This window comes from Centruroides sculpturatus, unplaced genomic scaffold (assembly GCF_000671375.1).
Source record: "Centruroides sculpturatus isolate CEXI.00-Female unplaced genomic scaffold, Cexi_2.0 scaffold96, whole genome shotgun sequence".
Taxonomy (NCBI): Eukaryota; Metazoa; Arthropoda; class Arachnida; order Scorpiones; family Buthidae; genus Centruroides; species Centruroides sculpturatus.
In genome coordinates, this window is record NW_019384376.1 from 232,990 (window position 1) to 250,003 (window position 17,014).

The 17,014-nt window shown below is 37.2% G+C and overlaps 1 protein-coding gene and 1 long non-coding RNA gene across 2 annotated transcripts; one reads left to right on the top strand and one right to left on the bottom strand.

Moving 5' to 3' along the window:
* Positions 1 to 300: 300 nt before the first annotated feature.
* Positions 301 to 1,198, bottom strand: LOC111616996. Its single transcript, XR_002755358.1, has 4 exons — positions 1,132 to 1,198; positions 936 to 1,031; positions 655 to 725; positions 301 to 463 (listed from the first exon to the last, which is right to left on the bottom strand). It is a non-coding gene; the product is annotated as an uncharacterized LOC111616996 (long non-coding RNA).
* Positions 1,199 to 11,516: 10,318 nt separating this feature from the next.
* Positions 11,517 to 14,698, top strand: LOC111617002. The gene has a single exon (XM_023358351.1). It carries the CDS (start codon positions 12,359 to 12,361, stop codon positions 13,457 to 13,459), a length of 1,101 nt encoding a protein of 366 aa, XP_023214119.1. The 5' UTR covers positions 11,517 to 12,358; the 3' UTR covers positions 13,460 to 14,698.
* Positions 14,699 to 17,014: the final 2,316 nt, after the last annotated feature.

The window sequence follows — 17,014 nt, forward strand, 5'->3', positions numbered from 1 at the left end:
ATGATTTTAAATTAAAGTGTAAATGAATAAATAAAATTATAACAGCACGAAAACTTCAAAAATAGAACAATTTAAAGATTGTAATGTGAGCGGCGAATGTTAAAATGTGAGTGATTCATTTATATAAAGTAAGTAGTCAATAACATATTCTGATATATTTTTTAATATTACTATTCTGGCTTATTTCTTTCTTTTCGTTCTTTCAATTATAATATAAAGATTAACTTTAATCTCAAATAGCAAATTTTCAAAAATTTCTTTTAATTTTTGGATAATAAAATTTGTATAAACAAATGTCTAATTCAATCAATGGAAAATATATTATACAAGTTTCGAATTTTAATGTAGAGTAAATATATTTCATCCCCACAATCGACATTTATGCTCGGGATTCATGTAACTTTTCAAAGGACAGTTGAAAACTTTAGCAAACTCTGGTGAATTCATTAGAGGGACCAGGACTCTAATCAAAATAAACAAAATTTACAATTATTATTAGTTTAGTATTGTATTTTTTTATAGCCTTATCCATGATAAAAGTCTCTGTCAAAAATTTAATAATTAACCTTAATTTTATTTTAAGCATTTCAATGTTCATTATCTCTAGGTTTTGCTTTCTATCACGATAAAGATTGCTTATTTTTCTATTATTACCTATATTTTCCAGGGCTATGTAGATCATCTTCAAAAGTTTGTTTCATGGATTCGATTGCCTCACACCAAACCTTCATATAAAATAAAATATTTACAAAAAGTTTCTTATTGGAATTAATATCTTTTGAATTGTTTTTGGCAAATCAAAATTCTATAGTGTTTTTATTTTTGTTTACTTATATTCCAGATATTTATCAGAATAGCAATAAGTTTTTTATAAAACAAAGCACATTAAGCAATATTAACTTATTTTTAATCAGATTTCAAATGTATGAATTAACCTGAGCATATCCAATGAAAAACATTTGTTTGTTTGTAAAGTCGAGACCAGGAAGATGAGGTTCTTCTCCATGGCGTTTAAGATATTTCTCGTAAGCCTGCCATAATTAAATTTTACCAAAACTATTAGGAAAAAATATCTAGAAGTCAAAAAGCATAAACATAAAAAATGATAAAAGCATAAATGATGATTATTACCCGGAAAGCAACAGTGACTCCACTGTTGTCTGCGATATTATCGAAAATTGTTTGATTTCCATCAATCTAAAACCATTATATTTATTTTTTTATGTTTTTGGAAACGAAAGNTAGGCAAGATTATATTACTATTCTGGCTAATTTCTTTCTTTTCATTCTTTCAATTATAATATACCGATTAACTTTAATCTCAAATAGCAAATTTTCAAAAATTTCTTTTAATTTTTGGATAATAAAATTTGTATAAACAAATGTCTAATTCAATCAATGGAAAATATATTATACAAGTTTCGAATTTTAATGTACAGTAAATATATTTCATCCCCACAATCGACATTTATGCTCGGGATTCATGTAACTTTTCAAAGGACAGTTGAAAACTTTAGCAAACTCTGGTGAATTCATTAGAGGGACCAGGACTCTAATCAAAATAAACAAAATTTACAATTATTATTAGTTTAGTATTGTATTTCTTTTATAGCCTTATCCATGATTGAAAGTCTCTGTCAAAAACTAAATGAATTTAATATTGATTTTATTTTAAACATTTCAATGTTTATTGTCTTCTGTTTTTACTTTCGATCATGGTAAAAATTATTGTATTATTCTTACCTATATTTTCCGGGACTATGTCCATCATGTTCGAAAGTTTTTTTCATAGATTCGATTGATTCACACCACATCTATACATAAAATTAAACATTTATAAAAAGTTTGTTATTGGAATTAATATTTTTTGAATTATTTTTGNGGGAAACTGGCCCTTACTTAGGCGTTACAGACGAGGAGAGAACCCAAAAAACTCCACGTGACCAGCCTGTCAGAGCGAGGCGCGAACCCACGACCGAACTCCCACTATTCAGGGTACGAAGACCGCTTGGCTACTGGTGGGCGATAAGCGGTCTAAAGGGAACCTGCTTTGCCCCCCGGCATTTCACAACTGAAACTCGCATTTTTGCACTTTGGGCTTACTTTTTATATTAGCGAGGTTGCAGCCGGAGTTTTCATCTCTAATACATGAATGTCGAACGTCAAGCGCAGCTATTGTAAGTGACGCTCTACGTTCGACATTGACGTATTAGAGATGAAAACTCCGGCCGCAACCTCGCTATTATACTTTTATTTGAAACGTGGTGGAATGATGTGACTTAAAGCAATTTAAATTTGAATGAATTTAAACTTGAACTTAAATTTGAATGAAGGGAGAGGTTTCCAAGAAGGGAAAAAGATTGTTTCATTAGCGTTTGAATAAAGTTAATTTCTAAATCGTTCACATTTAAAATAAAGATAACGAATCCTGTCTATTTTGTATAAATGTTACTGTGAATGACCGATATCTGGCGAATGTCAACATTCTCCGGTGAATGTCAGCATTCACACAATCGTTTCGTGTATGTACGAAATATTTGCTAAATATCATTATTTCTCACTTACACCAGCAAATGTCGACATTCAGCATGCACTGATGGTGAATGTTGGATAAAAATATTTTTATTACGTTGAGACAAAAATGCAACTTTTTAATATGTCAAAATAGGAGAAAGCTTAAGTAACAGCGCATGTAAATAAGCTGTTGAACCTAAAACGAACAGTACGTTCTAAATCATTAAAGAAAATAATACGATAATAAACTTAAACATAAATTATGTGATTTACGGTATACAATCTTATTTATTGCAACAACTTAAATTGTTATGGCACTTTGAATTGCACAAGAGTCCCTTGCTTTTGCAAGTGCATTTATTCGTGAAACACTTTTGCAATGACAGCGTGTATAGCCTTGCCCTCCACTTTTCGAATTAGCTGCAGCTGCTTCTCTCAGCGACATTTCTCGAAAGTAAATCTCATCTATGAAAAGTAACTTTTCTTTACAAATTACGAACTCATTACGGGTATAAAGCTGCTTGAGGGCAGTGGCGTAGCGTGGGTGTCAGCCGCCCGGGCGGAGGAAAATTTTGCCCCCCCTTATTTAGGTATCTCAATTTAAAAGACTAAAATTCAGTTCCGTCACAGAATAAGTAATGAAAAAGTTCGTGCTAGCGTTGCCACCTTTTTAAAATCGCTGACCCGGACGGCAGGTGAGGTTTGTTCGAACAGAAGTTCCTGACGCATGCGTATGTCATTTTGCATTGCGAAGAATAATGTGCAATGCATGCCGGTTCTAAATCAGTTACAGTTAGCGACTAGGAAGACTTGGATAGGAGTAACGCAAGTGACCTAGCTCTATTGAATATTGGAGGTGTATATATACGAATAAATCGTACAAGCAAGAAAAAAAAAGTCGACAGATTGCGCACGATATCCCCGGACGGCGAGTCGATTCCCGGACTGTCCTGATGGTAACACTATTCCGTGCTCATTTCAATCGGTTCGAATCGTACGTAGACGAAAATATGAAATAAAATGGTTCAAATTCTTACAAGATATTATTATTTATTGTGAAATTTTGCCGCCCCCTAAAAAGTGCCGCCCAGGGCGGGTCGCCCCTGCCGCCCCCACTACGCTACGCTACTGCTTGAGGGTTCCATTTTTGATTGCTAATTTATAAAAGTCGGAGTCTTCTATTCCAACAACAACCGCCAACACATTTCGGACATCTATACGGCCACGGTCGACATCAGGAACTTGTATTCGTACGGTATCACCAATTTGAGCAGAAGAAAATTTTCTTTTTGAGATTTTCGTTGCATGCAGTAGAAGATTCTTTTTCGCAGCCGCTCTTTTTATAGAAATAACTTCGTGTTGTTCAGTCAGGGCTTGCTATGAAGACGTGGTGGGTTGCAGCTCCTCTTTAATATTTTCCTTTGGAATATGGTATTCGTTATGGCCACTGCTCAAATTTTCTTGAAAAGTATTAACAATTTTTTCGACCCCCACCAAAGCTTATCTGTGCTTGTCGACATACACCGGCGATTGTTCGAATGTATAACAATATAACCAAATATTTGGTCTTTCACCGACGTATTTTGTATGAGTCGACATTCACCGGAGAATATCAACATTCTCTGATTTCGGTCTTTCACAGTAACATAGATAAGAATCATCTTGTTTGTAAAACCGAGGTTAATCCGTTTAATAGGTAAAACTAGATTAAAATTGATGTACTTCTTTAAACTTTGTATATAGTTAGTTTAAACTTTGTATATAGTTAGTTTAGTTGTATATAGGCATGCTAGGTCAGGATTTTGACACCAATGTATGTCTTACTGACAGACACAGAAACCGATGGTCGCTAAGTTTGTTTTTGCGCGAGCGCAAAAACAAACTTAGCGACCATCGGTTTCTGTGTCTGTCAGAGTCAAGTTCAAAAACACTTCAGAGCCAGTTAAATTTAAAACTTAATGTATATTGAAAATAAACGTATGTACAGTTACAATTAAAGTTCACATATAAGAATTACAAACATTAGATATTAACAAAGTTCAAAGTAATCATCCACTGCAACAGGTCCGTCAGAAAAGCACCTTGCGACGTACAAATTCAAAGTCCACAACAATACAACAAGATGAGGCAATCTTCTAAAACATCTTAGGCGAACTAAGATCAGCGTGAGTTCACTTCCTATGTCCGAAGCAAACTGATCTTCCCGACAGAACTTCAATCCTTTTATAAGGATTGAAACAGCCTTGGATTCCACCAATCAGCATTTACCAGCTCTATAAGACGTCCGCCTATGGTCTGATGTCTTTTAACCAATGAGCGGTCGAGTCTTCAAAATGGTCTGATCGCCGTTTCTATGGCGAAAACAGTCGTTCATAAAAAGGCGGAAAAAGCGTGTGCCAGACGATTTTTATCCCGACAGTCAGTAACTGCGCTGTTTCACAAACCTTCTCCATTCCGAACTCGAGCTCCAGCTGTTTCACAAACCTTCTCCATCCCGAACTGTGTCTGTCAGAAACTGCGCTGTTTCGCAAACCTTCTCCATCCTGACTTCGAGCGCCTATACACGCGCTCGAATTCAGGATGGAGAAGGTTTGTGAAACAGCGAGTGAAAGACGTTGCTTAACGACCAGATCAATATTAACAAATACCCGTTTATTAGATAAGTAAGTTACATGTATATACAGTAGAGCGTCGTTTATCCGAATCAATTGGGGACTGGGGTGGTTCGGATAACTTATTTTTCGGATAACGAATCATGTACGAAAAAATATATTAATTTATCCCATGTTGAAATTTCTCTCCGTTGCGTGTCGCGTCGCGTTGAATTTTCGTCGATGTTAAGCCTAAGGAAGACTATTGTATCGTTAAAAATTATTTTTTTATTTTGTACAAACAAAATAAATATATTGAAAAATATAAAAACAATAAAAAATTATACTCCAGAAGTTAATTTAGTATCAATAACGTAAAATATTTGAGTAGCCCGAGAAATAGCCGAAGATTGCAGCGCCACAGCACTAGCGAAAATTTAAATTTGCCGACTGGAATGCTTTCGGATAACGGACGTTTCGGATAACCAGCTTTCGGATAAACGACGCTCTACTGTATAAGAGTTTATAACGCTTTATAAAGATTTATAACTAGTTTTATAAGGATCTCTACAAAATAGCTATTATCATTAATGTCACAAGTCCCTTACTGTGTGTGTGAGAGAGAGAGTTCATAATTATTCGCAAGTGGATAAATACCTTTCGAAATTTAAGGAGATCCGTTCTTTAGTCGTCGGTGAATCTGAGGATCGGCGAATCGATGATTCAGAGGATTTTGAGTATAATCGTATAGGATGAGGATTATTTGACGATTCGAATTGGATCGTCGGTTATAGCTTGTTATAATTGATAGGATAGCTTGGTTAGGATCGGCACGATCCTAACCAAGCTATACTATCAATTATAACATTAATGTATCCGAGACATTGATGTATCCAGACAGGCGATGTATTCGAGATGAGCGACGAACTTTAGAGACAGCGAGCTCACAATGACAGACAAACTCTATGACAAAAGAACTCTCTGTGTCGTCATCGGACATTTCCTTTTATTTGGTGTCCTGACCTTCTCTTTCTCATGCCTGCCTTTGGTAATGTTGATTTCCTCGTGCAATAATGATTTTTGTGGTTAGGTTCCTGGTGACATATTCGATGTGTCACCTGGGAAAAAAGTGACTCCAGCAAAAGATACGACCATATCCTCCGGTAATTAAATTATTTTTTGCTGCAAAAATTTTAACACATTAATTTCGAATTTTTTTTTCCACTCGAAAAGTTATCGTAAAATCCAAATCCTCACAATTTCATGAATTTCAAAGTCTGCGTTTATTTGTTAATCTTGGATTAAAATATTTTAACTCAATTCCGCAAAGATTTCAGAAATAAATTGATTCTTCAAGCAACATTTTTGTTTAATTTAGAAAAAACTAGGTTGGCGCTATCATCTATTGAGAGTTTCTAGACTAAAAAAAAATTAGGTTCCAAGGAAAGTTAGCATTTTTTTTCAATGTCGATAATTTAGAAAATTTTTATGATGAATTTACTTTTTCGAATTTAGAAATAAGGCAAATAGAAGATCATCATAGACTAAATTCGTGCTATACGAAGATTTTGCAAGATTTGGCGTTTTTGACTTTCATTAATTCCGAGAATCATTTTAAATTAATTCAGGTTATTTCACATATTCGATGTAACTATTAGGCTTATAAACTTTTTCCACAAAAACTACGTTGCGATGCTTTAAAGAATTTAAAATTAATATATTTTGATAAAATATATTTCTAAGAAACATAATGAATTGAATAACGATGACAAAGTATTTCCTTTTGATAGAAAAGCCAGGTGCAGTTTGTTTATTTGTTCGCTTTAGATGCAAATATCGAATTCTTGGAAGTATTTCGAAAGTACATATTGACACATAACAAAAAAATAGGTTCCATTTTCATAATAATAGATTTCTCACTTATATGTATATTAGTCATCTTAACTGGACTGTCAGGTCCAGTTAAGATGACTAATATACATATAAGTGAGAAGATGCCAAGTGTAATCATAATCATAATACAAGTGAGAAGATGCCAAGTGTAATCATAATACAAGATGCCAAGTGCAATCATTTAAACACACAAACAGATTTCATTGTCAGTGGATGTTGACAATGAAAAACAGTTTTGGAGCACAAGAATCGATTTAGTTATTTAGGTAATGATTATAGTTAAGTAGACTGATAGAGTGATATTTACTTTACATAATTTAGAAAATTATTATTAAAATTCAGTATTCAGTTTGTTTGAATGACTACATTAGGCATCTTACCGCGACATCTTAGTCATTCATTTATATATAATATAATATTATATCATAAATAAATATGGCGGTTCAAGAATAGAGGTTGCTGACAATGGCAACTTTGGAACCATAGCTACGTCATACGTTAATAGGTTTTCTTACTTCATAGCACATTTAAGTATATAGAACTGTTTTATTTTGAAATAATTTTAGTTGAAAGAATGCGTGGTGTGGTATCCTGGGTTTTTCTTTCAGAAATTAGAATGCTATTCAAACGTTGATCATCTTCGCTTTCCAAGCACACAACTAATTCAGAGAATCTGTGCAAATAGAGGTCTATGTTGACGAATTATGGAACGATATGTAAATTGACATCTTTTCCAATTCACTTTAATTTCCTTTTCTTATCTGTCATATTTTGCTTTTTTAACAGTCACTGGTTGGCGTATGGCGATATTATAAAAGTCATTTATATTATGCTTTTGTCCACTTTGGACGTTATTCTTAACTAAGACTTGTTACACCAAGGGAAGAGAATCACGCAACTTCAAATTAAAATATTATTATTGTAACTTAAATAATCCTGTATGCCATTTTATTTTAGCAGTTCGAGTCAAAGCCCCTCTTTAGCAGTCGTTATATTTTTTGGATGGTGCTCCACGCTTGTCGGTGGGAGGACGTGTTTTAGATCGTTCCGTATTTCGATCGACTCATTGGCTGTACGATTAAGTTAAAAGCAGGTTTTGTTTCTAACTTTTTACTGTAGTTATACGCTATCGTCTTACGTTTATTCTGGTAAATTCCGTATTTTTATTTAAGTTACGGCATCTTTTGACCGTGATATCGCGCTGTATTTCAGGTCGTTTCTCGCGGGGTTTATGTTTTCGGGTTGATTAAATCTCGCTGTACTGTCTGAAAGTAGCTCTCTTTTTGTAAGATACGCATTTTGTCATAACCTGTGTAAATTCGGCCAAAATTCGATACATTTGTTAAGGTGCTAACGACGATTTTCTGTTCTCCACGTGGCTGAGAACAAAGGTCTTTGTCTTCGCCATTCCATAGTGTAGCAGTGCACTCCAATTAACCCTAATACGGGTTATTCTACTCGACCCTAGCACTGTTTTCACTGGGTTTTTGCTAGCCAGTTGTCTTTTGCGTACCCTAGCCTAATTGTACGCTGTTCGTTTATAATTATACATGTTAATTATGAATAGTTCGACAACGGACTACCCGGAAAAATCTATTCTAGAAACGATCCCCACCCAATTGGAGTTCATTTTGGGAACGATACCGGCCAACTCACTCGGCTCGGTAACGATTAAGAACAGGAAAAAAGTTAGGCAGGCGGCACTAAACATGCACGCGGCTGCCAACAATTTATTCGGAATAGTTTTGGCTCTACGGAGCCAGAAGTCATCCAGTGCTCGCAGCTACGCCGAAGTCACCAGATTAGGTACAAAAAGGGAAAGTAGCACGACAACAATGATAACTGAAGCATTAGCTTCTAATAAACCTGATGAGAACTTACGTGAAATTATTCTGGAGCCTGTGGCCACTGCCAGTGGGGAGAAACTATGCCCAGAAGAAGTCATGAACACACTGCAAGACAAAATAGACCCCACCTCGCTTAGTATAGGTGTAAGGAACATTACATCTACGGCAGGCGGGAATGTCAAAATAAAACTTAACTCGGAAAAAGACTATCTTAATCTGAAACAAGCAATAGAAACCCTTCCAGATGTAAATGAAAAAGTAAAGATCACCAAACCACGGAAAAGGAACCCAAGGATTATAGTGCTAAATGTCCCTAAAGATGAGGATAAAAACGAGTTTCTAACAAAACTATTCAAGCAAAACGTCAGAATTAATGAGAAATTCATACTGGAGAGTTTTTGTAAGGAAGCAAGGATCATCAGTGCAATTGACTCAAAAAAGAAGAATGACTGTAGACATGTCATAATCAGCGTAACGCCGGCAGTACGGAATACTTTAATCAATATTAAAAAGATATGATATGAGTGGGGCACGTTAATAGTGGATGATTATATACCTGTTTTAAGGTGCTACAAGTGCACTGGGTATGGTCACAAAGCAGCTGACTGCGACTCGCAGGAGCAGTGCAGTCACTGCACGAAGAGACATAAGTACAAAGACTGCCCGAATCGGAACGACGGGCCGCAGTGCACTAACTGCACTAAAGCCAATAAAAATCAACCAGAGGGAAGAAAGTACAGAACAGCACATAATGCTTTTTCTGCACTGTGTCCAATACTGCAATACTACAAGAGGCTCATAGTAAAGCAAACTCTATATGAATAATTATACACTTGATTCTGCTGCCCCACCATCATGGCTACTACGACCAATACTCTACAAATTCTACAAATAAATACCCAGAAGTGTAAGGCGGCTTCATCCCTTGTGATGAAAACTGCAAATGATCTGGATGTGGATATTATACTCATTCAGGAGCCGTACACGGTAAATAATACTATCACCCGCTTTTGCAAGTGGCAAATTTTGAATAAGAGAAACAGTAATCAAAGACCCAAATGTGGTGTTATTATCAGAAACACTGATATTGATGTGGCTATGATCCTGGAGTTGAGTTCTGACCGCATTACTACGGTAGCCATTAATTCTAATGCTATTAATTACATCATATGTATTTATTTCTCTCCATTCGACTCTGATGCAGAATGCATTGAGGAACTCAGTAAGGTTGTCCGCTCCTTAAGCAGTGACAAATATATCATAGCAGGGGATGCAAATGCTAAATCCCCAACTTGGTTTCATAAAGAAGAAGACCACCGTGAAAGACTACTAAATGATTTTATGAACGAGGCTGACTGTATATCGCTAAATACTACCGATCATCCTACATTCTTTACCAGTAGAGCCAAAGGCTGGACAGACGTCTGTCTGGCCCCCACAGCTGTGGGTAGGTATATTGAGAATTGCGAAACTTTAACAATCACGTCTTGTAGCGACCATCGTTACATTCTAACTGCTATTAACAATAACACTCAGCCCAACACTACCATCCAGGACGCCCGCCGTCGTATAACAAACTGGGAAACTTTCAGGCAACTCTTCGCAGTTCACTGGAGAGAGTACAGCTTTCACCCCTTCGTGAGCCCAGCAGACATTGATCACTATGTAAGACGTATAACTGAGTCAATCATGTGGGCAGCTAAGTCTTAAGCAACCTATAAGGCTAAGAGTAAGAGAAAAACACACTGGTGGAGCAATGAGTTGGAGCAAAAGAAGCATGAAATCAGGAGGCTGCGCAGGCAATGGCTACGAGCCGAGAACAGTGACCAGAAAGAGCAAAAGAAAGAAGCCTATGGCAAAAGCTTAAAAGACTATAAAAAAGCAATAAACCAAGCCAGAACCAGAGCATGGAAGAAATTCTGCACCGAGACCTGTAACGATCCCTGGTCTCAATCATATCACATTGTCTTTGGGAATAACAAAAAGGCCACTATCCCCAATCTCACTAAGAAGGATGGCACCGGTACCTATAATATTCTTGCAAATATTGAGAAACTACTTGAGAATCATTTCCCAAATGATAGCGTAGACAATGAGCTGGAAATGCATGAGGAAGTAAGGAATAACATCACTGTCCCCCAGAACAGCAAGGATGACCGTTGGTTTTCGTTTCGAGAAGTAAAACATATGGTAAATACTATGGCCAACAAGAAAGCGCCGGGCATTGACAATATCACTGCAGAAATGGTGAAGGCAGCGTTTCAAGAAATCCCTATTGCTTTCATGATATTGTATAATGCCTGCCTAAACCACGGCTACTTCCCAGAGCTGTGGAAGAAGGCAAATGTTAAGTTTATTCCAAAAGTGGACAACCCAACTATGGAATGTGACTACAGGCCCATCAGCTTGTTGCCAACAATGGGGAAAGTCCTGAATGGTCTCCTCATTGGCAGAATAAACTGGCACTTGAGTAGCAACAACCTGCAGCATAAGAACCAATATGGGTTCCGCCCTGGCTGTTCGGCCATCCACGCAATACAGGGTGTAAAGGATTTTGTTAACCAGGCATGGGACAGCGATAGACATGCTTTGCTGCTAAGTGTTGATTTTTAAAGGCATTCGACCACCTATGGTGGCCTTCCATATTGCATTGTTTGAATCAAACTAACTGCCCGAGCAACATATATAGGTTGACCAACAGCTACCTGGAAAATAGGACTGTGGGCTATTACTCAAATACAATTAACCTGGAAAAGAGTATTAACAGAGGCTGCCCGCAGGGTTCCAGAAGTGGCCCAGGACTCTGGAACCTAGTATATGATGGCCTGCTTTGCAGCCTTGACTCAAACCCAGATATCAAGGCACAAGGTTTTGCTGACGATACGCTGATAATGATAGCGCATCAGAATAGTAACATACTACAAAAGAAGGCTAATGAGGTTCTAGAGCTGGTCAGTAACTGGAGCAAGAAGAACAAACTCCCGATCAATTATAATAAAAGTGAAGCAATGGTGTGCGCAAAAAACTCCAGGAGGAAGCAGCTACAGCGCCCATTGGTCATTTACCTGGACAAGAAAAAACTAAAAATTGTGTCTTGCCTTAAATACCTTGGGGTTTACTTAGACCCAAAGCTAAGTTGGAAGATCCATATCACAGAAATCTGTAAAAAGGTTCAGCAGAGAGTAAACCTCTTCAACTACATCTCCAGAAACACCTGGGGACTTGTAGTAAGAACTGTAAATTAATCTACAGGGGAGCGATAGAACCTGCTATTCTGTATGCGGCGCAGGTCTGGGGGGACAGAGCGGCATTAGCCTATAACAAGAGGAAATTACTGTCTGTCCAGAGACGTGCTGTTCTGTCTGTGCAGAGACGTGGCCAGAGACGTGCTGTCCAGAGACGTGTCTGTACGACATATCGCACGGCCCCCACCGTGCGATATGTCGCACAGTGGTTATAGCTAACATTATCCTCATTCACCTACGCATTAAAGAGATCTTCTGGCAGTGGAACATGATGACCATTAGCCATCAGAATATTACCACCGAGGAGATACGGAATCTCTGTAGCAAGGATTTGATTCCTCCTAATAGTGCGAACTTGATTGACTCCATTATTAATTACAAGTTAGACAATTATCTTACTGGAAGTACTCTCGGAAGACACCCAGGAGAGACGAGTAGCTATACCATTAATGTCAGGAACAATCATTATAGCAACAGCAGAGCCCACTGGAACATCTACACAGATGGCTCACGCAATGATAAGGGTACCGGTGCAGCCTTCGTCATCTATGATAGTGAGAATGAGATTCAGCATCAGCAATATTACCGGCTGCACATGCATTGTACTAATAACCAGGCAGAACTGCTAGCGGTTTATAAAGCTCTAAGCACCATCACTAAAAATAGGAGGATCTACGATGGCAGCATTTGTATCAACACAGACAGTATGTATGTCATTAATGTCCTTTCGAACAATAATAAGTGCACAAGAACTGGCATGGAGGTCAGACATCTTGCCAGAAACCTCAGCAAATTTGCTCAACTCAGTTTTACCTGGGTGCCTGGGCATACGGGTAATAAAGGCAATGAGCACGCTGATGCCCTTGCTAAAAAGGTCACCACAATGGACATCACCACCACTTTTTCTAATATTCCCATCGTCCATATCAAGAACAACATCAGGGACTGTATAATGGAGGAGTGGCAAAAGGATTGGGCTACCTCAACCACTGGCAGAACCACCCACAAGTTTCTTCCGTCGATTAATAAAAGGCAGGCTCTCAGCTACTTCACCATTTCTCATGCCATCACGCAATGCTTGACAGGTCATGGTAACTTCCCCTCTTACCTAACTAGATTCAAAAGGATCAATAATGATAGGTGCGGTTGTGATGGCGTCTCTGAAGGAGACGCCCTCCATTACATCTTTCACTGTACGCTGTACGAAAGACAACGAGAAGAACTCACCTACCACTGTCTACGGAAGGGATTCGGTTGGCCTCCTGAACCCAACATTCTCTGCGAGGATCAGGAGATCTTTGAGCTGTTTGCCAAATTCATAAACTCTTGTAGTCGCTTCGAGTATAATTCCGGCCTACGTCAAACCTAACCGGTTCTTCAGACTCCATCTGAAGCAACATGCAAAGATCCCTCTGCTATCTCACTCTGTACTGACAGCCGGTGGGATCGCCACTCTCGTCACCAGCATTTTGGTTGGTTGACTGGTGAATTTGCCCACTGGTCTTCGTTGCCTGCTTCTGTGCAACAGCGGTCTTGCACTCTGTAGGTGTTTCCCATGGTGTCACGTGTAGCGTCTCTTGTACTGGACATAGATTGCACCTGTGACCCACTGTGCTTCGCTCCGATCAGCAGTCTCGTCACCTTGGTCTTCTGTTATCGCAACATTGTCCTTTATGTAACATTCTATCTGTGTAATACCTGTGTTTTAGTGTACTGTAGTATTTTTCGGTCGGGATTACCAGTGGCGACAGACCACTGCCATGTACTCTTTGTTCTGTAATTACTATTGTAACCGTCTAGCCAGAAAGGCAATCTGTAAGTTGTTTGCACCATCTACTGTTTTCTTTTGTAAGTGTGATGCTAATCAGGATTGTGATCCCAAACTCTACCTCCACTTTCTACCTCTTTTTCCCCTCTTCTATCCCATTACTCCCATTCCCCACTCTACCCCTCACTCATCCCTCTATTACCTCCCCTTCTCACATGGCTAAGTCCAACTAGGACAGCTATCTCAACTTTACTTTCAAGTTCAAGTTGGTCAGGTTGACAACTGGATGGTCCCAGGGCACAGCTGTGTAATAATTTGTGTCGAGAGATATGCATCGTTTAAACGTCAAAGAAACAGAGAATATTTTCACTATGGAGGATGCCACAAAATATGAAAATCTGGTGGAGAAGCTATGTGTCCTTGAATTGGTCATTTTTATAAGCTTTTTTGGGTCCCAGATCAATAATTTTGATTGGTCGATCCTCCTCACTTCCACTTTCTAATTGGTCTTTATACATCCTGCGATCTGGGTTCCAATCTTGTTACACTAGATAATGAGTCAACATTGCTTGTCCATACAATCCCAATCAAAGATAGTCGATCTTGGGACTTACATCATTCTATTGTTGTAATTCGAGAAGTTCACTTTTCTAAGAATTACTTTTAAACACGTCCTTTTAGGGACAAATTTTTATCTTTCTTCTCTTATCAGTTTTACAAAATAAAAATCTTTCCCCTTTTCTATCTTTTTTTTCAAGGAAAAAAAAATTTTATTTATGAGTATGGTTCTGGTTCGCTTTCAGAGCCTCACATACTATATTCCAGAAGTGAGTTTTTCATTTTCCACGAGAAATTGCTCATACTGGAATCTGTATGGGCACTGATGAAAAGCTACCATAAACTGTCTCATCTCCCCAATCTGATGGCAGCCAAGGCTACACTTGCAATACTAAGTGCAATACAAATACTAAGTGTGCAACAAATAGCTGCAAATTTGAAAATAACAAATTATTTGTAATTCAAAATATCATAAAAGTTCATTTTGTTGTAATAAGTGATGGTGAGATTCATAATTTACTATGATTAATGATACAGTTGAATTTGATAATTTAAAATAAATTATACTTCACGCCAACTTTTGAATATATAATAACTACACTTAAGTGTTATGGCATTACCAATATCAACTTTTAGCATATGAAAATGTTTGCTAGTACTTTCAGTAGCATAAAGTTACCATTGTCAGGCAAATATCGAATACAACAGCTATCAAATTTTACGTTTTTGAACAATATTTGAAATGAAATACAGTGGGTGATTGGTTAATGAACATAATCCGTTCCGAGACTTTGTTCACTATTTCAATTGTTCGTTACCAATTATCAATTTACCATAGGTTTTTATGGGAATTTAATTAATTCATTCTGGAGACCACCAAAAATAAAAAAATATGTACTTTCTTACTATGTTTGTTTATATATAATAATAAAAATACATACATGCACAGTCTTGTGTTTTTATTAGTCATGTTTTTCCATTTGAAAGGGTTAAAGAATCTGTCTAATGTTGATTGCTTTTCTCTCTTCTTCAGGATTTTTCGTAAGTAATTAATAGGATTGCAATTGTAGAAATCCCCAAGCCTCAACCTGGTTTGGATGCCATTCTAAGACCGTTGTTCTGACATCCTCCCACTTCTTCAAAAGATGTTTAATAGCAGATATTGGCATTCATCTATTTTTCAGAAGAAAACATCTCGCTGAGTTTCTTGGTGTTATTCATTCAAGAGTTTTTGGCATTCTTCTGTTGTCTGATCCATTTCAGGTTCTATTATGAGCTCTTCAATGTTCTTTATTTCTCAGATATGATTTTTGTTACTCCTTTAGCTGCTTGAGTTTTCTCGATTATACTATATCTTTAGTAGATAAGATTGAACTGTGGCCTACTGTAGACCTGTTCACGCCATACTGCCCAGCAACATTAGGCATCTTCTGCCCACTCTCTACCTTTGCTATTATACTCTCACCTTTCGAAAAGAAAAACAGACGCAAAACTTAACGAATGCCTACCTGACAGTCTCGCGAATACATAAATGAATTGTTTTGTCAGAAAAATAAAAGGCTGGAATTACAAGGGAGAGTTTCAAAGTTCAGAGGAATACTATCTGATTGGTATATACCGGCTTGAACGTCGATGTCGACATCTTTCGCGCTCCAAAAAGTTTCAAATTGTTGCCCGAAGACAAGGGAAGACCAATCGGTATTCATTATTTTACGTCGCTTCTTCTTGTGTTTGTTCTGTGTGGTGTTCGTTATCCAATCACGTGTTTGTTGTCCAAACATAAAAATCTTTCGCGAAAGTGTTCGTTGTCCAATCTGTTCGTTAACCGATCACCCACTTTATAGCACATGGATGGAATATGAAATTAATTTGAATAAAAACGATGTTCTAAAAATATACAGTAATAACATATGGTGTAATTTTCCAAGTTTGTTTTTGCTATTGCACGCTATGTAAACTTGTTTATACAAAAAAAAAGAATTAAAACTGTTGATTGAATTGTTTGAATAATGTAACCCATAATTGTGTGATTTCAAGAGTTGGGGTGTTGCAAGGTGTTATAGCTGTTATTTAGAAACTCTCCCAAATAAATAAATCTTTCCGATTATTGCACCATTTGAGTAATTTTGTTTGGAATCAGAGTGGTTGATAATTTTGGTCAAGCACTTTTTTGCTAATTCTATTGATGATCTACTGTGTTTGATGTCTTCCTGATGTTCTAAGATGCGAGAATATAAAATTCTGGTTGTGGATCCTATGTAGCTAGTTTCTTCTCCTGACAGAGCATGTTTTAGTGAAATTTGATACACCACAGGTTTTTCATTTAGTTGAAATATATCTCTGTTGTTGCATAATAGTTTTCTTAGGGTTGGTTTGGGGTAATTGGTAAAACAAAACCAATCTTTCTAAAAAGATGTACAGTAAAACCTGTCTATGGCGACCACCCATGGTTCCTTCAAAAAGTGGTCTTTTAGACAGGTGGTTGTCCAATACAGGTGGTGCTGTAATACCATATTTCCGTACATATTTTGTGCACTTTTTAGCCATCTCTACTGAGAAAAACTCGAAGTAAGCAAAAATAAGCAAATTTTTTCAATG